General features: G+C 35.4%; 2 protein-coding genes across 4 annotated transcripts; both read right to left on the bottom strand.

The window, feature by feature from the left end:
- Positions 1–475: 475 nt before the first annotated feature.
- Positions 476–13,198, bottom strand: LOC127512629 (selenocysteine insertion sequence-binding protein 2-like). Of its 3 annotated transcripts, none has more exons than XM_051893698.1 (18): positions 13,022–13,193; positions 12,318–12,404; positions 10,352–10,544; positions 10,195–10,264; positions 9,901–10,115; positions 9,707–9,788; positions 8,948–9,063; positions 8,729–8,866; positions 8,134–8,169; positions 7,903–8,013; positions 7,591–7,711; positions 5,703–5,866; positions 5,352–5,508; positions 5,030–5,201; positions 4,605–4,825; positions 4,362–4,516; positions 3,584–3,740; positions 476–1,621 (listed from the first exon to the last, which is right to left on the bottom strand). In XM_051893698.1, exons 2-18 carry the CDS (start codon positions 12,335–12,337, stop codon positions 1,500–1,502), a joined length of 2,250 nt encoding a protein of 749 aa, XP_051749658.1. In that variant the 5' UTR covers positions 12,338–12,404; positions 13,022–13,193; the 3' UTR covers positions 476–1,499. The 3 variants fall into 3 exon arrangements, with proteins under 3 accessions (XP_051749658.1, XP_051749659.1, XP_051749661.1); XM_051893699.1 differs by lacking the exon at positions 13,022–13,193 and adding an exon at positions 12,836–12,983; XM_051893701.1 differs by lacking the exon at positions 8,134–8,169 and having other exon boundaries at positions 13,022–13,198.
- A 723-nt stretch (positions 13,199–13,921) lies between these two features.
- On the bottom strand, positions 13,922–22,175 carry mfsd10 (major facilitator superfamily domain containing 10). Its single transcript, XM_051893703.1, has 13 exons — positions 22,056–22,175; positions 20,454–20,673; positions 19,121–19,217; positions 18,901–19,004; positions 18,322–18,480; positions 17,266–17,445; positions 16,087–16,195; positions 15,882–15,993; positions 15,256–15,364; positions 15,020–15,110; positions 14,839–14,886; positions 14,335–14,424; positions 13,922–14,150 (listed from the first exon to the last, which is right to left on the bottom strand). The coding sequence occupies exons 2-13, from the start codon at positions 20,598–20,600 to the stop codon at positions 14,047–14,049; spliced, it is 1,350 nt and encodes a 449-aa protein (XP_051749663.1). The 5' UTR covers positions 20,601–20,673; positions 22,056–22,175; the 3' UTR covers positions 13,922–14,046.
- Between the last annotated feature and the right edge of the window lie 687 nt (positions 22,176–22,862).

Raw genomic sequence — 22,862 nt, 5'->3', positions numbered from 1 at the left:
ATGATGGTGCGTTTCATTCGATAATAAAATTTTAAGGGTTCATTCATCCAAAATGTAAATGTTCTCATAATTCACTCACCCTCAGGTCATTTCAAACCCATAAGACTTTCATTCATCTTCAAAACATAAAGATATTTTTAATTAAACCTGAGGTAAAGTCCAGGAAAGCAAAACTTTGACACTTCAAAAAGTTCATAGACAAAAGTAATCCATATGAATCGAGCAGATTACTGTATTTGTGCTCTATATATGTAAAGTGATCGAGTCTTTTCAGAAGATGAGATGTCTTTAACTTTTTGAAGTTTTAGGTGAATGGACAAACAAAAATCTCTTAGGTTTTTATGATTAACAATAGTAAATGATGACAGAATTTTCATATTTGGGTGAATCAACCTTTTAAGCACTACACATAAATTTCTGATTTCTAAATATATAATGGTATTCCAAAGACAAGGGCATTTCTGACACAACAAGATCATTTATTGCAATGAATTTATTGCAAATACTGGAGAAAACTCTAAAACCTTCACAATCACAAAGTTGTTTTGGTCCCAAAGTCAACATTCTGAAACTATACAGAAGCAGGGCAAAATGTTTATGTAAAAAATAATTTGTTACTAAGTGAAGTTGTGAATTGTTAGCTCTATGCTGCACAAATATGCCACGAACCACAGAGTACTACACAACTGCATAACACACACATTCCCTATTACCTGCAGCCGATAGCATAAAGACATAGAGCTAAACTCACGTTGAAACATTTAAGGAGAACTACCTCAAGGACTCAGTATTAATGGATTAGCTAGTGTTGAGGAACAGCCAGAGGAGAGTTATAAATTAAAAGTGGAGACTATGATTTAGGCAAGTGATGTTTAATAAGTTCTAGGAGGGAGAGGTATTCCCACCAACAGTTCACGGTCGTAACAATCATTTGCTTATAAGCCTTCAGAATTAAACGGCACCCTGCCAATAGTCACGATACGTGGGCTGCAAACACAGTGGTCATGATCAGTAAAATTGTGCATTCAACATGAGAAGGAAAATACATTTGATTTACAAATGTAAACATGTACATAAATTAAGTGGTTCAGATTGTTTCTATGATTTTATCAAACTATTACACTAATTTTAATAGAAATACAGGGATATTAGCTATTTGCAAAAATATTCACCATTCAGACTGGAAACATCAAACTAAGTATGTGATATCTATAAGAAAATATGTAGTCAAGGGCTGTTCGCTATTCTCAGCTGTATTGCCTCTTGATTTAATACACCATTCCAGGTCACAGGAAAATATGTTTACATTTTTTAATAAAATCCTCTTAGATAGGCACATTTGGTATTTCAAGCTATTCCTGACATATCTCACAAGGTGCTAGAGGCTCACGCGGGGTTGGAAACACTGTAGTGATCTGTTTCCGTGTCACAGAAGCATGGCCTCGAAACTGCAAACAAACAAAAACATTTGTCTCATTCGTCTACTGTATGTACTTCCATCAACTTCCTTCATGGTCATCCAGCAGCTGTTCTGAACCAATGGAAACAGATGAAAACTGGTCCTCGAAATCCAGGAAAGGGTGGTTGTAATCTTTCTCAAGCATTTTCTTCCAGATTTTAACTGAGAAAAGAACAGATTAAAACAAACGGGTGAATCAAAATGCAGTGAGCAAATAATTCTTATACATTATCAAGTTTTTGCATCAAAATATGTAAACAAATGATTAGCACTTTAATGAAAAGTCCTTTAATAAAAACTCAGGATGATCAAATCAGTATCTGGCTATTATGTGAGTATCAGCTTATAACTGCACCCAAAAAGTTTGGGGTTGGTAAGATTTTTTTTTTGTAATCTTTTGGAAAGTAGTCTCTTATGCTCAGCAAGACAAAAATTTGATCAAAAATAAAGAACAGTAAAATTGTGAAAAATTAGTAGAATTTACAACAAGTGTTTTTATTGTAATATATTTTAACATGTTTTAGGATAAAAAAAAAAAGTTAAACAGCTGACAAAAATAACCAGGCAAACTAATAAACTTTCTCTAAAGTCGCCATTTTTAATTGAAAATAGGCCTAATAGAGAACAGGGGCCTGTACCATGATGGTAGTTGAACAAACTCAGGGTTATCGGATAAGTTTCAAGTTGACAAAACCAAACCACTCCAATCTGGCTTTGTTGGTACCATGATGCTGATCATCAACTTTCTCTGTCAGCTCAGGCTTTGATCCTGAGTTTGTGGAGTGTGTGCACATGAATGCGTGACATCAGTGGCAAACAGCCAATCACATGCCTTGCAACAGAAAAACTGTGATTCACTTCTCGTGAGAGCCAGCATGATTCAAAACTCTTTTGCTGAAGGTTAAGAGATTGAAGAAAATTAAGAATTTAAACGCATTTACACTAAAGAAAATACTTGTCCATGAAAGAGGACAAATAAAAGAAATGATCTTGCACTATCAGTGCAAGTGAAACTTGTTAAGTTAGTTTATATAGTTGATATTGATAATATAGCAATAGAGACTCAAATATTTAAGGTCACATGCAGTCATATCAAGAGTTTATTTAAAGCTTATTTATATTACATATGATCTGTATATATTAATATTTTAATATTCATTGAAACTAAATGCTTAATTATAACTGAAACTAAAATTGCTTGTGTGTAATGGATAAATAATAATATAGATCATAAAATAATTCTAAGTAATTATCATTAAAGCCAGACAATTTCATTGTTAAACATTTATTTTTAACTATATAGTGACCTTTAATTTGGAGGAAGTGAAACTGGGGGAGTGACATCCGATTGGCCCAATTTCGGTTTGAGATCTCTGACCCAGAACATAACCTGCCTCAGAGCATATCACCCCCTGCAGCGTAAGTTACTATGGTGATGAACACCACTAAAAGCCAAGTCACTTTAATGGTACCTAAAACCCAGGATTGGCGCAAACTAATCTGAAACTTACCTGGCTAGCCAGCTAATCTGGCTTCATGGTACAGGCCCCAGGTATTGACAAATAATCTACTGCCCACTGACATGGTTTTAAAGCTATTGTTATCCAATTTTTTTTAAATGCACATATGTAGATCAGAGAAATCAAAAATTTCCCCCAAACCCCCTTAACTAGCTCAAATTTGAGACCTCTGTGATTATAAAACCCTGCATTCGGCCCTGTGTAGGAGACCTCCAAAACAGCATAATAGGGGCACTTTAATGTTTACTGTGGCCCTTTTAAGTAAGAAATGTGTCAATTCCAGATAATTCACATTTTCTGTTCTCGTTTTAGTGAACTTTGAGCACACACTGTCTAAAATAATTTTATCTGATTTCCTCTATTTTGTGTAGATCTTACACAATATCTGTACACATATCATCAATCACTAACATAATTTCACAAAAACTCTTGGGGCTATTCATGGCCGGAATACCTATAAACAAAGCAAATAAGTTACACATTTACATATTTACCAGTTAAGAGTAGTTTAACAGAGTAGTTAACTAAAAGAATAATGAAACCGCAGTATTGCACGTAAAAGCAATAAATTCGCACTATTTTTAGGTTTTTAATTAGGACGTACTGTACTCTGGCTCTTCTGTTCCAGAAGTTTTTTCCGACGGCTCCACCTCCTGTAGCTCCTCCTGCTGTTCCTGTGATTCTGCCTCCAGATTTGCAATCATCACCTCATAGGCCTTCCTGGCCTCGGCTGATAACTCAATCATTTTGTGATAATGGTCCTGTGGCCATGAAATAATTACATGTACAGGAATCAGCAAAATTCACTGAATTAATACAATCAGTTAAAGGGATAGTTTACCCCAAAATAAAAATTATCCCATGATTTGTATATCTTCTTTCAGACAAACACAATTTGAGTTATATTAAAATATATCCTTGCTCTTCAAAGCTTTATAATGGTAGTGAATGGCTCCACTTCTCATATATCGAAATCCTCCAACATTTCTCTTTAAAAAAATTCTCATTTTAGACTTCTAATTCATGACCATTGTTTTGTTTTGCTCTATCCTCTGCGCTTCCGCATTCGTCAATACATCATTCGTCACATCAGGGGTTACTCTTCTGCCGTAATTCAATTTGCATAGCTGTCAGCCAGAAGCTAGTTAAGCTTGGAAGAGCAAGGATGTTTTTTAATATAACTCCGATTGTGTTTGTCTGAAAGAAGACAGTCATATACACCAAGGATGGCTTGAGGGTGAGTAAATAATGGAATAATTTTCATTTTTGGGTGAACTATCCCTTTAAGTATAATGACTTATTTTACAGTAATGCCACTCAAGATTCTTTACAAGAGCCAACAATATTTACCACAACTACAACCAGAAACTTCTGGTACTTACCTGTGCGCCATCATAGTTAAAGATGCCTACCAAGCTGACAGGAACGGCTTTATTAACACAGCGGCCCAGCGCCTTTCTCGACAAGGCAAACACAAATGGGATACCTTGATCCCGGCATGTGTCAATGATAGTGTGAAGAGCCTCATCTAGACCTCCTACATTAATACAACAGGCCATCCATCAGCAACAATTACAGCTGCAACATGAATCAAAATGCAAGTTTGTGCTATAAGTTCACGCTACCTTTGGACTGAATACGTTCACAGTTGGGCGAGATGATAACGCACTTGACCTTCCTGAGTTTGAGGTGTTTCAGCACCTCTCGTAGGCCCATGACCAGCCTGCGCTTCATCCTGGCCTTCATGGGGTCTTTCTGATAAAGACGATCCTGAAATCTTACCAGCTCCTTCAGTAAGCTGCTCACACATTCATCTACATCTTTGCTAAGCACTTGATTGCAGTAGCTGTAGAATTAGAAGAAAAAATTAATAATAATAATAATAATAATTATTACTATAATGTATTTTCATGCTTCACTTGAAAAACAGTTTTTTGCAGGACCCAAAACTTAATTTCATCATGTCTTCTAGTGTTTTTGCGAAACAATTTGCATATCTTTGAGAAACAAAACTAAAGCCAAAACAAAAACATAACATTGATTTTCTTACTCTCTGAACTTCCTGCTGTGGATTTTGGGAAGATTGGGATTGGAATTGGGATTCCAGGATTTTAGTGTTGCATTCTCTGACACACTGTCATCCAGCTTGTGCTCAGAAGGTGAACCAGGCTGGTCACACTCTGACTCCTCAGTACCAACGAGTCCAGGGTTCTCATCTATATCTGATACAGATCGTGAACATCTTCATTCCACATATTGCAAAAACACTAATGAGACCAACAAAACACTAAAACATTTCATATTCTGAGCAACCTCAGTAATTGTCTACAGTTATCACTTATGTGATGATAATATTACAGTATGTTTCATACTTGTGTGGAGATGTTGGTCATTGTCAGGCAGGCTTGTTTCAGAAGGATTCTCACTATTACTAGTTTCCTTTTCAGCAGCTTCAGTGGCCACTCGGGCCGGGTCTCTCTCCTCCAGCAGGCGGTTCTGTTTCCTCTCCTCTCTCTCCCGAAGAATGACCTCAGTTGTTCAAAATGCAAAACATCTTTTAGAATGCTGATTCAAAATTTACAAGAATTTTTTTTTTTTCTTTTTTTAAAGGTTTGTGTAATTTCTGCACTAATAGCAGCATCAAATATAAATGGCAATTCTGTTTGATGACACCAATGGCACAGAAATTACACACTGCACCTTTAAATGGACACTGGACTCACTCTTTTGAGTGGTGTTGGTTTTTTCGCCTTGGGAACTTCTCGCTGTTTTCCCTTCTTCACTAATGGACAAGTGGAGTCCAGCGGGTTGTGCGGTGTTTTCTCTTGCTGCCATGCCTTTTTCTGAACTGAAGTTTCTTTGTGGACTACAGGTAGAGCTCCTCCAACTAACACACCGGTAATATTATTTGTTATATTAGACGTGGTGACTAACATCATGGTATTCTACTAAGACTTTAAAGGGTTAGTTTGTCCAAGAATAAAAATTCTGTAATTTATTCACACTCATGTGGTTCCAAACCTGTATGACTTTTGTTCATCTTCAAAACACAAATGAAGCACACATAATTAATTATTTTTAATTAAAACTGAGAGATTTCTGTCCCTCCATTGAGTCTATTCATCCAAAACTCTGAAGCTTCAAAACGCTCATAAAGAGAACGGAAAAGTAATGCATATGAATTGAGTGGTTTAATTCAAGTCTTCTGAAGAGACACGATCACTTTATATGAACAGATTTAATTTAGGCTTTTATACACATATAAACACTGATCAGCAAATGTACATAGAGCAGAGTGCTCAAATTTGGTAAAAACGGAAGCTCAAATGTGCTTGCTTGATGCGCGAGAACCAATGAGGTTTGTTCTCACCTGTCAAGCAAGTATGGTTGAGCTTCTGTTTGTTTACTTATCAATGTTTATATGGTGAATAAAATCCTAAATTAAATCTTTTTATCATGTAAAGTAGGGGTGTAACGGTACATGTATTCATCCAGAACCATCACGGTACAGACGTCACGGTTCGATGCACACAGTCGGACGACGAATACAGTCAGTCATAGGCGTTCCACACTCCAATCCAGAAGGGGGCGCGTGGTAATGCAATGCTGTTTGCTAACCGCCACAACAGGAAAAAGAGCAGCAGCAGAAGAAGAGATGATCTATGCACCAACCCAAAACAAGAATGACGAGTTCAGATGGCACGCAAGAGCTTGCTAGTAGCCTATATGCTGAATTTCGATTAATTTTTGTGACACGCTCCTGACGCTCCACAAACTTCACAGAAAGGAAACCGAGATGGCAGAAAGCAGAATCCTGTTTGTTTTCTTTATTTTATAAAAGCACAATGTTTTGTTTTTAGACAAAACAGTTTCGAATGATGTCTTACTCTTATCTGTATGACTATAAATGACAGAGCATTTTAATTTGTTTCCACTGTTATGAGACAAAATCATTTGGCATTGTGGCGATTTGTGTCATGGAATTCTCACTACTACTACTATGAACTCTCACGTGCAAAGAAAATGTCAGGTAGGCTACGCAAAACACAGCCATTGGATTTTACTGTGCAGCATTGGTCAATCTAAAGGAGGCTGTACTGTACAAACTACTGTACCTCAGGGGGACTAAATGCCACTAGGTGGAACAAACTGTAATTTGCACTACCATCTGTTCCAAATGAATGAAAAGAAACCTAGCATTGGGCATTTGTTGCTTTTTTTGTACCAAACTCGTATCGAACCATGACCCCAAAACCGAGGTATGTACTGATCCGTGACTTCTGTGTACCGTTTCACCCTTAATGTACAGTGATCGAGTCTCTTCAGAAGACTTGGATTTAACCACTTGATTCATTTGGATTACTTTTATGCTCTCTTTAAGAACCGTTTTGAACCGTCAGTGTTTTGGGTGAATAGACTTTCAAAAGAGGGACAGAAATCTCTCAGATTTCATTAAAAATATGTTTATTTGTGTCTTGAAGATGAACAAAGGTCTTATGGGTTTGCAACAACATGATGAAATGAGTAAATGATGACAGAATTTTTTTTTTTTGGTAAACTATCCCTTTAAATGCATTAAACTAACCAATGTATCCATTTATATTTTTTTACCTGAAAGTGTAACTGGTCGCTGATCTTGTTTGGATTTTTGAGACTGTTGCTTCTGCTCAAGAACTGCCAGCATGTTTCCAAGGTCAAGCTGTACAGGAACTTTTGACTTTTTCTGACAAGTCTGATGAGATAAGATGGGATAGAAATCAATTACAATGTGAAACTGTCTCAATTTTCAGAAAAATAATTTAGTTATTAATTTTACATTGCATGGTCAAGTTCAATCAGATTTAAGTGTACACCCTTATACATGATGGACGGAGTGTTTTGTTTTGATAGGGTTTAAACATTCCACTGGAAACAAACACCAACCTGTGTTTTCTTAGTATCAATGGAGGCAGAAGTAGGTGTAGTGGCTTTGTGTTTTATCTCTGGGTGTAGAGACAGTCCTTCTTTTTGTGCTACTGAATGTCCTTTGAGTTCCTGAAGAAATATAATTACAGATGATACAATAAACATGTGCATATTTCAATCTTTGATATTCAAACATTTTATATGAACTGTTGGCATCAGGATGTGCTCAGGCCAAAAGAATAAACTCACAAATGCAAGCGACAGGTCTGGAAACTCTTTTTCATCCTACAAAAACAACACTTAGATAAATCACCATTATGCTTCTAATGTAGGTTAAAAATCAAAGATAAGAAAATAAGGACAAAAAGTAATATTTCAACAATTAAAATTTTAAATAAATATTATCAAATAATAAAAGTTATAAAAGCTTCTAAAACTGCTTCTAAAGCTTCTAAAATTTATACCAGTTTTTTTAGTATTATTTAAGTACTATTATAGTACTTTCAGGTTTTATTTTAATTTTAGTTTCAGTTTTTTGTGCTTTTGATATTTTTGTTCTTTTTTTATATTTCTATATACATTTAGTTAATTTATGTTTTAGTATTAGTAATTGATTATGTCATCTTGAACTTATTTCAGTTAGTTGCCAAAGCAAGGCATCATCTGATATTAATATTTTATTTCAACTTTATTTCAAAAAATGGTTTTAAAAATGATTTAATAGTTTTAGTTAACAATAATGACACTGATTTAAACACCAGTTTTTTTCCCAACTAACAACTTAAACATGAAACTACTAAAATCTAACTTCATGCATGAAGATACATAAATCAACAGATTTTACCTCAAACTTCGGTGGCTCCTGCTGTATCAGATGTTCCTCTTGTTCCTCTGTGTTCTCAGATGCTGTTTTGGATTTTTTCTTTTTCTTCCTCTTCTTCTTCTCTGTATTCTGCTCTAATGGTTGTGCAGATAAATCCTCCTAGACACAGAAAATGGTGAAAATTGTGTCTATTTTATATAGTACATGCTCAAAATGCTGATGGACAGTGCAGTGGTCTACCTGAGAAGATGTGTTGGCTTTGAGGCTTTTCTGGATGACTCTGGGAGGCTGAGAGGCAATGTTTGCCCAGGACTGAGCTGAAGATCCAGTGGGATTGGATACTGCACTATCCTGATCTAAATCAGATTGGATTTTAAAGAATATGATCCCGTTTAATTGCTTTAATATTGAATTTTAACATAAAAATCGAATTAAAAAAGATGCACAACCCATTTTCCGTAATATGGTGCATTTCCCAAGTTAAATTAAACTGAAAATTCTATTTATTTATTTATTTATTTTCCTTGAAATACCATGAACTGACAAATTGTGCAAAATAAGAAAAGGGAAGACATGTATTATTAAAGTTGGCATTAAACGGAAGTTGCGATGGGGTTTTTTCCCTATTCTTACATATATAATCGAGTGAAATGGCTTATCGAACAAGAAAAAAGTTTGGGACTTGATTTTGTCCATCAGAAAAATGATTGAGTCGTTAGAGTGTTGTGGTTTGAAATGTGAGTGACAGATTGTCCCCGCCCTTGCGTCAGAAACACGTCATCAGAGAAGAGATGTCGCAGCAAGTGGGAGGGGTTACTTTGATTAAAAATTACAAGGGCACATAACTTAAAAAAAAAAAAAGATGTGCACAGATAAATAATTTATAATACATACTGCAATATTCCCTAAAAAATAAGAATAGTCAATATTGATTTCATGGTGACTAAGAAAATAAACAGGGTCCATTTTGATTTCTAATGCATGTTTGCACATCTTTACCTGCTGCGATAGCTACTGACATTTCACACTTTCCACTGGACGAGACTTGCTGTGCAGACTTGGTTCTTCGTTTTGGTACATTCTAAAAAAAACAAGTTTCGTTATTAACATGAAGGCAGCGCATGTTAATATACAGCTGGTGCTCTAACAGAACAATGTGTTCTTTGGCTCAAACCATCATCCATGAAAGTTACCTTACAAACGAGTGCTGGTGAACTCTGACACTCTGCTGGCATGACTGCACTAGCACATACTGTTGGTTCCTGGTGCAGGGAAGCTGCTGTATGGTTGCCTGGTGTGATATCACCCAATTCAGGGAAATCGGCAAGTTTCATTTCAAATGTGCTACATGTAATGCCCGATTTGGCTCTGTCAGCGGGGTTTGGGGAAGGTCTGGACCCTCTGTAACCTGGAAACAGAAACAATTCCTTTGATTACGATTTAATCAGTAAATTATTATCATTACGCTTCTTGAAAGGAATTAGCACCTCTGTCTGTTGATCTCCTGCTGATTCTTTTGTCCTGAGAGGAAGGCTCATCTCTGTTGTCCTTCAACATCTGAAAGATCGAAAAACTTTGTTAGGCTTTTAAATGTGCAACAGCATAAAGATGCAAATCAATCAAATGGCCATACTAGAATCAGACCTTTCCAGTTTGCTTGTTTGAACCGTCTTTCAAACCACTGCGGGTTTTGAGATCAGCGCTCCTGTTGGTGTGAAAGCTGCTGTTGAAGCCATGCATCCTTGGTGCCACGTCATACTGATTGTCTACTGATCTCTGCCTTCTCTTGAACCAGTCCTCAGGTGACGACTGGCATGTGTTGTTTTTAGATGGAGTTCTGTGTACAATAAAAAAAACTTACATTATACTAGTCAAAACCAGTTCAGATTCTGATAGTGCTCCACTGCAATGTGATGTAAAGTGGCCCCAAAATGCAATTAAAGCAAATTATATACTGTTCATGAAGACATGAAATATTGTGACACTTTCTTGCTGTTAAATGGTAGTGAAAAACATTCATAGTTAAATGGATAGTTCACTCAAAAAATGAAAATTCTTTCATCAGTTACTTGCGCCGTTCCAAACCCATAAGACTTTGGATAATCTTCGAATCACAAATTAAGATATTTGTAATGAAACCTGACATCCACTGAGAAACCTGTCCCTCCATTGAAAGTCCAGGTAACCAAAATGTACAAATATCCAAAAAGGTCATAAAGACATTGTAAAATGAAACCATAATCAAGGCAGTTTAATTTAAATCTTGTGAAAAGATTTGATCGCTTTATATGATGAACAACAACAAAAAACACTTAATTCATATGGATTAATTTTATCACAGCCTTTATGACCTTTTTTTTTTTATTTTTTTTTTTAAGATCTTCTAAGTTTTGGCTTCCTGGACTTCCAATGGAGGGACAGAAACCTCTCAGGTTTATTTACAAATATCTTAATTTGTGTTTTGAAGATTAACAAATGTCTTTTTGGTTTGGAATGACATGAGGGTGAATAAATGATGACAAAATGTTCATTTTTGGGTGAGCTAACCCTTTAAAATGATGAACTACACCTGTGGTTACTTTGACATGACACCTGTGTAAACTTAAGCATTTCAAAAATAGCCCAGGGAGCCATACCATGGCCACACATTAAAGGGTTAGTTCACCCAAAAATGACATTTCTGTCATTAAGTACTCACCCTCATGACGTCCCAAACCCGTAAGACCTTTGTTCATCTTCGGAACAAAAATGAAGATATTTTTGATCAAATCCGAATGTTTTCAACTGTTGTCATACGCAGTTGACGTAGTGAACGCAGTGCAGGCTTCCGTGTTTACGTCAGAACTCCAGCTCAGTATGACTGCGTATGACAACAGTTCAAATTGTTGAATAAAGTCATTATTTTTGTTTTGGTTTTTGCGCACAAAAAAGTATTCTCGTCACTTCATAACATTAAGATTTAACCACTGTAGTCACGTTGACATTTTAACGATGTCTTTACTACCTTTCTGGACCTCAAAAGGTGCAATGGCGTTGCTGCCTATGAGTGGATCAGAATTCAGAAACTCTCTGATTTCATCAAAAATATCTTAATTTGTGTTCCGAAGATGAACGAAGGTCTTACGGGTTTGGGACGACATGAGGGTGAGTACTTAATGACAGAAATGTCATTTTTGGGTGAACTAACCCTTAAAGAATTGATTCCCACAAATTCATGACCATGTTTTAGACTCATGGTCATGTTGTACAAATTAATTCCCTTGTTTTAATTTAGTTCATTTGTGAACAGAATATACCCAAAATGAAGGGAAAACAGAACTTGTGGCCACTACATGTCGTTTTCCCCCCTGCATATCATGTGCGGGGCTCCATAGGAAATGAAGTTAGATTGAGTAAGTGTCTATCACGTTTGCAGAAAGCACTTTATTTGATAGTTTGTTATATTATGCAATGAAAATACACTTTAGGTTTCCCAAAAGTCTTTTGGGAGCACTAAACGTGCTTATTTGGAAAAAGAATCAATACATGTTGTTAATGAATCATATTTTTCAATGCTCGCCGGCTTTGACTGGTAAATAAAGACAGATGCCACATAATCACTTATATTTACCTTTTAAAATGATCCTCCATTTTGTCTTGCCGCGGAAGGCTATGAATCAAACAACTTCAGAGGATCCAAAATTCCAGCCTTCATTATCTGTGAGTACAGAGACAGGTTCAAAGAACAGACTGGTGATACGACAACATGCACGATCTGAAATGAAGCTGAATTAATAAAATAACTAATCACTGTATGTAGAGCACAAATCTGCGTTTAAACAAACGATGCTGAATCCATGTATAAATGACAAATAATGACGCAGCAAACCGAAATTAAAGAGTAAACACCACTCAGTAAACAGTATAATGTCATAATAATCCACTCAATCAAAGCACTTTCAGGGCCAGACGGTTAAAAATACGGTTTAATGCTTGCTACAAACTGACGTTTATTATTTTAACAGTGCATCGGTAAACATATATAAGGATTTTGCAGGACTGTTGTAATGGAGATGGACTTGATCGGTTAGCAGTCAGCTATAGTGCAGTGAACATCATGCAAACTTAGATACGTGAGCTATTGCTTACATGTCAAATAACATGATAGAGTGTTACACATGTTTAGCTGTCGACAGCTTTCAGCAGCTCTTCTGTGTCGGGTTCACCAGCCATATGGGATTTCTAGGATAGCTCGTTTAGACATCTAAGCTAATGTAAACACAGTCATGATGATAAACTACATGGAAGACCGACAAATAGTAAAATCTTTCATACCTTCCGGCCTTTAACAAACTCCATTTTAAAAGGACGCAGTCCGTTCGGTTCAGATGTAACGCTGGTAGGCCAAATAATTAAAGATTAAGCTCAAAGTTGACAACAAGCTCAATCGGTGCGGGAACTTTTATTTTGAAGGGTGTTCTGATAATACGACATTACTCAACGCACGAGTTGTGATGTGTGATATTCAGCGGATAAATGAGTTAACCTGTTATACAATACATAAGTGAAAATATATTTAAACTAGATTATGCTGTAAATACTGTTTTGTTCTGCGAGTTTTATCTAACGATAGCCATTTTCTCAGTAAACCTAAAAACAACCTTAATGGCATGTGTATACTATGCAAATTAATAGAAAAATAAAGATAAATGAATAGTTGACAATAATCATCTTTATTTGTTTTATGAGTATACGTGTGTGTGTGTGTGTGTGTGTGTGTGCGCGCGCGCGTTTTTGTGACATAACAAGACACAAATTTGTATAATGACATGGGTATGACATAGGTATTACAAGGAGAGGGTGACTTATGAAGACATTACCCCATGTCCCCATTTTTCAAAAGGCTTATAAATCATACAGAATTAGTTTTTTTGAGAAAGTAAAAAATGTGCACAGTTTCCTGTGATGGGTAGGGGTAGTGTAGGGGGATAGAAAATACGGTTTGTACAGTATAAAAACCATTACGTCTATGGCATGTCCCCACAATTCACAAAAACAAATGTGTGTGTGTGTGTGAAATATTTATAGAATTGTCATTATAAAACTGTGGCACTAACAGACATAAACATGCATATCTGTTGACTTCTGTGTTTTAAAAAATACATTCATGAAATATTGTTTTACTATTTACAGTCTTTGTTATTTTAACAAAAGTAAACACATTTTTCATAAGTGTTGTAAGTACATTGTATTGTTTTATTGTAAACACTATAAGAGGAACATTCTTTAGTGGGCTTTAAGGCTTTCATCAAGGAAAAAGAGGTCTGGTGACACAATAGTGAATCCTAAAACTCATGATCTTACTCCTCCTTCTGTCTCTTCAACTGGCTCAGTAAAATCAGAGGGACTATAAAGAACACTGAACTGAGTATAAAACATAATTCTGCTCCAGCCAACCAGTACACTGAAAAAAAAAAAATAATAATAATGTTATGATTTTCTGAGAGCTGCAAAAAACCAAGATACAGACTGATATACAGTAACTGAAAGGGACATTTCATTGCAATTGTAAGTTACATTTAGGGTTACATTCAGTGTACACATGAAAAAAGACATTTAATCTTACAATATTTTTTTTATTTGTTTACCTGAAGAAGCCACAATAGGGCCTAGTGCTCGAGCTAAAGCTCCAAGACTCCGAAGGATTCCCATTACTGTTCCCTTCTGACTGGCTGAGCCTAAGACATCGACACAGAGATCATTAACATTCAAACTAACTGTGAGAGATCATTACAATCATTATTAAAAGGACAGTTCACTCAAGAAATAAAAAATACTTTTATTGTTTACTCATCCTCATGTTGTTACAAACCTGAGCGATATTTTTTTCTTCTGTCGAACATAAAATAAGATATTTTTGAGAAATGTTTCAGTGTTTTCTGTCTATACAATGGAAGTCAATGGGAACCAAAACTGGTCACCACCACTTTTAAAAAAAAGTATCTTCTTCTGTGCACCACAGATGAAAAAATTAAATTTTCATTTTTTGGTGAACAATCCTTTTAAGTAATGTTCTCTCAAAAAAGCTACAGAATGGATAACTTATGAAAATAAATCTTAAGGCACTCAAAAAAAAAAAAAAAAAAACCCACCATGTTCAGACACTTGTGTTGAAAGGCATGGAACAACTATAGCAGCAGCTGCAAAAATAAATACATTAATTATTACAAATTGAAATACTAATGCAAAAAATACAAGTACATTTTTATTTGGATGATAATAATAATAATAATGCATTTGTATACTGACAGAATTGATGCACTAATTGCTTACCAAAAGAGTACAAAAATAAGCCTGAATAGAGTAGTGTCAAATTCCATGCTATTCCAATGAGCAAGAAGGCTGGTATAAGTGACATAATTGCCTGAAATACACATATTGAAAACAAATATGTAGTCACAATGTGCAAGCCTTTGAGTAGTTAATTATTAAATCATATTCAGAGTTCCAAGGAAATTGCAAGAAAATTTTAATTGACTTGTGATCCAGTAATGCATGAAAGAGTTTACCACGCGAACAGTCTGGATCTGATGACCTGGTTTGATCCTGCGGGCATATCCGCCCTGGATCACTGCCATGGTAATGCCGATGAAAAAGAACATCTTCCCCTGCTGCATGCTACAACAGAAGAAGGCATTCCTTAGGGTTCAGCTGCTCAATGATACACACACAATGATATCAGTATGTCACGAACACGGTTCTGATTAAACAAAACATATCTCGGACTGTGCAAAAGTACATTGGTATATTGAAATCATATCCTAGGGGCAGCTATACTTTTCTTTGACCTTTGTTCACTTTCCCTCATTTTGGTTGTTTATGATATATAATAAATTCTCCAAAACTTCCTGGTTCCTAATGCCTACATACAAATAAACCCACAGTCTGTTTTTCTCAACTTCTTGAGTCACTTCTCATGGTTTAAGTTGTGCCCTGAACTCAAAATCGATTAGTTAGATTTGCAACGGACGGTTTATCTGTTGAAGACAATGGCATGCTTTATAATGTTACACTCTTCTTTGAATGTTGTTTGATGTGTAGCAGCAGTAATCACAGCCTTTGTAGCCATTTTGTTGAAGTTGTTAGAAGTTGTGACATTCAGCAATGTTGCGTAAGCTATAGATTTAGGCCTTACCTGGAAAACTGGAAGCGCTGATGTGTCAGAAAACTCAAGGTGAATTCCAACCCAGAGAAGAGAAATAGATAGGCGAAGTAAACCAGTCCAAGCACCTTAAGATTTTGCATTTCTATAGTGAAAATAAATTAAAATGACAGTTCATTCATTATTCAACCTGGTCATGTTGAAGGCTTCTAGGTTCGGTGAAACTTTATGCTCTCACTTTGTTCAGATGGTGGATTCTCTGTTCTTGTGACCGCAGTAAAACTGAAAAGTGCAACAGGGTGAAGAAGATCTCCTGATTGTTGAATACCTGAAGATTCTGATGCCCCCTGAGTCATGAAAAGCATTCATTACACTTATAATTAAACACAATGCTATGAACAATTAAAAAGAAGTTGGAGTCTATTCAGGAAGTTATCACAATTAAGGTTGTAATGTAATGGAAGTAGAGCCAGATCTTTTCTACCATATTGTGGCGTACAATTGAGTGAAATGGATTAAAAAAATGAGGGTGGGGACTTGGTTGTATTGTTGTATTGTATTGTTGATTGGATGGAGGCAGATCTGAATGCAAGTTTGCAGTCGACTATAAGAAAGGGGCGGGGTTTAAGCAGACTAAATGATTGGAGAAATCCAGCATACATCACTAGAGAGAAGTCTATCATTTCACTGGAAAATCAAGTTATGACTTTTTGATTCAAATTTTAAAAAATAAACATGCATGATGAATAGTTGGCAATATGATCAATAAGATGTATTCAGAAAACAGATCGGGTGAATTTCCATTTCATGCCAACTTTAAATGTTACTATAAATATTAAAGCACATTTGAATAATGAGTTCACTGAGAATTATATAGTTACATTATATTATTACAATGTACCTTAAAGGGTTAGTTCACCCCAAAATGAAAATGATCCCATTATTTACTCACCCTCAAGCCATCCTAGGTGTATATAACTTTCTTCTTTCAGTCAAACACAATCAGGGTTATATTAAAAAATATTCTGGCTCTTCCAAGTTTTATAATGGGAATGAATAGTAACCAAGAATTTGAAGCCCAAAAAAGCACATCCATTCATCATAAAAGTAATCCATACGGCTCCAGTGGGTTAATAAAGGCCTTTTGAAGTGAAGTGCTATGTTTTTGTAATAAAAATATCCATATTTATAACTTTAAAAACTAGACTCACTGGCTTCTGTACGTGAGTCGATTCCGACGGAAGAGTGAAAGAAGGTCATATACACCTAGGATGGCTTGAGGGTGAGTAAATTATGTGATAATTTTCATTTTTGGGTGAACTAACCCTTTAAGTGGCATTACATATCCCAACCATTATTTTAGTCACTAAATTATAACTAATTATTAAAAGTTGTTGCATATTGTCACATTGCTGACCTTTTGTAAAGTCTCTGGCAGCATCAAGAAAATAAAAAGTAGGTCCGCTAAAGAAAAAAGGACAGCCAGCATGGCAGGGCCTTGATAAAACACCTCAGCGTCTTTGAGTCTCAGAGCAAAGTATGCTCCCATTAATGGACCAAATGTGAATCCCAAAGAGAAAGCAACACCAATCATTGCCTGACAACAGAAGAAAACAAACCTAATGAATCTTCAAGTCACTCAAAATTAATGATGTTAAGAATTAGTTCACCCAAAAATTAAAATAATGTAATTAATTACTCACCCTCATGCCGTTCCACACCCGTAAGACCTTTGTTCATCTTCGGAACACAAATTAAGATATTTTTGTTGAAATCCAATGGCTCAGTGAGGCCTGCATAGCCAGCAATAACATTTCCTCTTTCAAGATCCATTAATGTACTAAAAACATATTTAAATCAGTTCATGTGAGTAAAGTGGTTCAATATTAATATTATAAAGTAGCGAGAATATTTTTGGTGCGCCAAAAAAAACAAAACAACGACTTACATTGTGATTGACGATTTCAAAACACTGCTTCATGAAGCTTCGGAGCGTTATGAATCTTTTGTGTTGAATCAGTGGTTCAGAGCGCGTGTCAAACCACCAAACTGCTGAAATCACATGACTTTGGCGCTCCGAACCGCTGATTCGACACACTGATTCATAACGTTCCGAAGCTTCCTGAAGCAGTGTTTTGAAATTGGCCGTCACTATATAAGCCGTTATTTTGTTTTTTTGTCGCTTGTTATTTTGTTTTTTTGTCGCTCGTCGCTTTATAATATTAATATTGAACCACTGTACTCACATGAACTGATTAAAATATGTTTTTAGTACATTAATGGATCTTGAGAGAGGAAATGTCATTGCTGGCTATGCAGGCCTTACTGAGCCATCGGATTTCAACAAAAATATCTTAATTTACGTTCCGCAGATTAACGAAGGTCTTTCAGGTGTGGAACGGCATGAGGGTGAGTAATAAATGACATTATTTTCATTTTTGGGTGAACTAACCCTTTAATGACCGTAACTCACCATTCCCTTGTTTCTTGCTTTAGGGCAAGGCAGGTCCGCCACAACAGCAGTGCACAAGCTGACATTACCTTTACAAATGCCTCCCACCACTCGAGACAGCAGAAAAACTGTAAAACTGTGAGAAATAGCCCACAGAATGTAGGACACTATGAGACCTACCTGAAAAACAAGGAGAATGTTACTCAAATCTACTGGTCTAGAAAAGGCACTGATCAACGTTGGGTGTAACGCATTACAAGTAGCGCAAGTTACGTAATCAGATTACTTCTTCCAAGTAACTAGTAAAGTAACACATTACTTTTAAATTTACTACAAAGTTACTTTTTCAAATAACAGAGCAATGACATTAAAGGTAATAAAATTCATTTATGTTATTTGTTTACCTGCATGTCATGTGACCATTAAACAACACGAGAACCATGATCATGTGAATGTGTTGTTAAATTATTGAAATATTAACTTAAAATCTCAGGAGCTACTTCCAAGTAAATATTTTAGGTCAAAGGGGTTTGACTTACAAAAAAGTTTGGGAATCCCTGCCCTATTTGATCAAATTTTGTCAGTATGGTCTATACTCACGGTTGTTAACAGGAGCAGTGGTTTTCTTCCATAATCATCTGAAAGAGCCCCAGTAATGGGTGATGACAGAAATTGTAGCAAAGAGTAAAGTGAGCCTATCAGACCTAAGACACCAGAGAAGAAGATAATCAATGTGCATGCCCTCAATACAAAAAGGTCAGTTCGAATTAAATGCTGCATTTAAAGAAGCCCTCAATATCAGCCAGAGTAATGAAGTTACCTCCAAAAAGAACACTGTTATATTTTGTTTCCATAGGAACTCCAACTGCCCCTCTGAACCAGTCCACTATGCTCTGTAATGACTGATAAACACCGTCCTGTAGAATACACAGGAAAAAAAGTGATGCAGAGATTACAACATCAAAATCATAGGTGAAAGCTATTTTTATACACACTGCAAAGATTTTCTTAGCATTTAGTCTTGTTTTTCATTACAAATATCTAAAAAATATTAAATCAAGATGCATTTACTTGAGAAGGAAAATGACTTAAAGGAACACTCCACTTTTTTTGAAAATAGGCTCATTTTCCAACTCCCCTAGAGTTAAACAGTTGAGTTTTACCGTTTTCGAATCCATTCAGCCGATCTCCGGGTCTGGCGGTACCACTTTTAGCATAGCTTAGCATAGTTCATTAAATCTGATTAGACCGTTAGCATCTTGCTCAAAAATGACCAAAGAGTTTCGATATTTTTCCTATTAAAACTTGACTCTTCTGTAGTTACATCGTGTACTAAGACCGACGGAAAATGAAAGTTGCGATTTTCTAGGCTGATATGGCTAGGAACTACACTCTCATTCCGGTGTAATAATCAAGGAACTTTGCTGCCGTACCATGGGTGCAGCAGGCGCAATGATATTACGCATACGTCATTACGTCATTTTTCGTCATTTTTGAGCGATAAAATAAGTTTATTTTTCTTACCCATTGACAGATATTGTTTTTAAAATATATCACCTAATTCTTTAGAAAACAAGTCATTTTGCTTTTCAAGTGAATATATCTTGATTTAAGAATGTTTAGATATTTGTACTGGAAAAAGAAAAAAAATACTGAATAAGAAAATCATTTTTTGTATTTCACATTATGTTACTATTTAACTGCTGCTTTTCCCCCATGCAGTAGGAAAAATGTAACAGAGTAACAATGTTACATGTAACACATTAATTGGAATAGTTCAATGAGAGCGCACATGAAAACATGAATGAAGCCATTGTCAGCTTCATTTAATGAGAAAGAACAGCTCTGAACTTGGAGGCTTTCCACAGACCTGTCTCTTTATCTAAACTATTTAATATTATGAAGTTCATTCATTCAGTATGTAATCATTGCTGACTTTGAACTGGAAATGCTTTGTATATCCTTTCTTTAAAACTCATAAGCAGGGGGAACATGTCATGACTGGAATGCATCATGCACTATCACACAGTCTATAGTTACATGCATGACTAATCTAGGTCAAAATACAGCAACATTTCTTTTGAATAAAGAGCCAGTAAAACACCTTTTTAAATTTTATAACAACAATATATCCAAATGATAACCTTTCTCACCCCAGTTTGACTGTAGTGGTCCAAGATGGAAGGGAACAGGGGAAGTATTAATGTGAAACCCAGCAAGTCAAGCAGCAGTGCCAAGAAAACCACCCTGATGACTCTGGAGGAGTAAACATCCTCAGATGCAGTTTTGTCACCTGCCATTTCTCCACTCCAGTTGTTTTTCTTCACTGCTGAGAACTTTTAAAGCATCTCCTGTGGGCGCTGAACTGAATCACTGAACAAAAACAAAACAGTGAACAACAGTATGAATGTACTCCATTATTTGTCCTTGAAACTAACTAGTATACTAACTAAACTAACTATGGTAAAGTTTGTACATGGTACCATGGTACCATATGTTTTTGGTATTCTTTAAAGTCATGTAAATATAATTTACAAATCAGTCAGTACCATGAAATATATCTAAATATATATATTGTCATTTAATACCATCACTGCACCATATGATACCACCATTATAAGTTTTAGACTAAATAATTTTTTACTATAGACGTAAAAAGTTACAGTGCCATTGTTACACGTTACATGTATTTAATGTAGTAATAACTAGAAATTATGCATCATTTCTTGCAATTAACCCTAAACCAAACCCTCACCCTCACCTTAATCCTAAACCTATAGTAAGTACATGCAGTTAATTATTATTACTCGGTACTTAAATGTATAATTACACTGTAATACTGACATCTTAAAATAAAGTATAACCCTTTATATTAAGGTTACCTTGTTACAGTGTAATTGCACAAATAAGTACTGAGTAATATTAATTAATAACACATGGTTAAGGTTAAGGTTTGGTTTATGGTTAGTTTATTGTTATTATGCATCATTTACTGTTACTAATATAGTATTTACATGCAACCTGTGTAACAAAGACACTGTAAAATAAAGTGTTAACAAAATGTATTTAATAAATATCCTTGTCCAAATTGCACAAATAAGTAGGCTGGATAATATTAATTAACAACGCATTCTTACTATAGGATTATGGATTGATTTATGGTTAGTTAATTGTAAATATGCATAATTTATTGTTACTACTTTAGTAAGTATATGTAACATGTGTAACAATGACACTGTAAAATAAAGTGTTACCAAAAAGTATTTAATAAATATTTCAGTGTCTCTTGTTGTAATTGCACAAATAAGTACTAGATAATATTAATTGGCAACACGTGCTTACTTTAGGGTTAGGGTTTGGTTTACTGTAAGTTGCTTGTAATTAAAGATAATTTCCTGTTACTACATGTAACGTGTAACAAGGACCCTGCAAAAAAAAAAAAAAAGTGTTGCCAAAAAGTATTGAATAAATATTTCAATTTACTATCAATTATTCGAGGACTGAAATAAAAACAACTTGCTATAACTTATTAAAGTAACAAAACTCTCAAAACATTCATCATGCACCGGTCATATAAACTCGCACCGCCCACACAGTATTTCACTCCAGTCTGCTTGAGAGTCCCTGGGAAAACAGGCAGTTCTCAAATCAACTGTAATAAATTCTAAGAGACTTGGCAGTTTGTAACTCATTTAAGTCGGATATTTTTTTTCATTTAACCTAGACGGTGCAGTAAAGTTCACTTGATAGCTTACCTTGAGCTCGCAGTGCGCAATCAAAGTTCCCAGAAGATGCTACTACTTCCCCACACACTCCCCCATCATGAACACACACCAGGAAGCGCGAGCGCGGTGTCTCATTTCACCAGCTACGACAGCCGTGACGTGTAGAGGGATGAGTTATACTGCTGATTTCTGTTAAGCCAATTTAATGAATGCATAAAAAGGGTGCAAATATTTACAAATAAGAGCTTGCCACAAAATATAGTTTCTTGTGGAATATATTGTGAAGGTATAATTTGGAACAACTGAGTGGGAGACGCATGATAATAATACTGTAAGCATGTACAGTCACACAGTCCATAATATAAGTGTTCCTCATCTGTCTGATCTGTCAAAACAGATAATCATAGGGCATGCATTATCAATGAAAATAATACAAATCAATAAATTAATCATTCCTCTCAACCAAATGTTTTAATTTATTTGTTATGTGTAATTTTCAACATCACTGGCTTGATAAGCCAATTTGTAATGGTTTCAAAAGACCACGAGAGGGAGTTAATTGATAATGTTCAAAACTATTGACATAAGGTCAGTCAAAATATATTATTTTAAATAGTATTAATTAGGGGTCTTCTGCCTCTGGATAGAGAGAATGAGCATTTTGTACATAATCTATAAAACCGAGTGATACACCTTTTTAAGAAAGTATTGTCATTTTATTTTCTAAATATTTAGAAATGTTTCTGTTCAGGTGAACATATTATGACAATGTTAAATAACGAGGAATTCACCACACAAGTATTTTTGTCTACATGAAATAATGGGTAATTTTTTGTC

Source organism: Ctenopharyngodon idella, chromosome 5 (assembly GCF_019924925.1).
Source record: "Ctenopharyngodon idella isolate HZGC_01 chromosome 5, HZGC01, whole genome shotgun sequence".
Lineage (NCBI taxonomy): Eukaryota > Metazoa > Chordata > Actinopteri > Cypriniformes > Xenocyprididae > Ctenopharyngodon > Ctenopharyngodon idella.
Note: the sequence above shows the minus strand (reverse complement) of the source record. Positions and strands in the feature narration are given on the sequence as shown.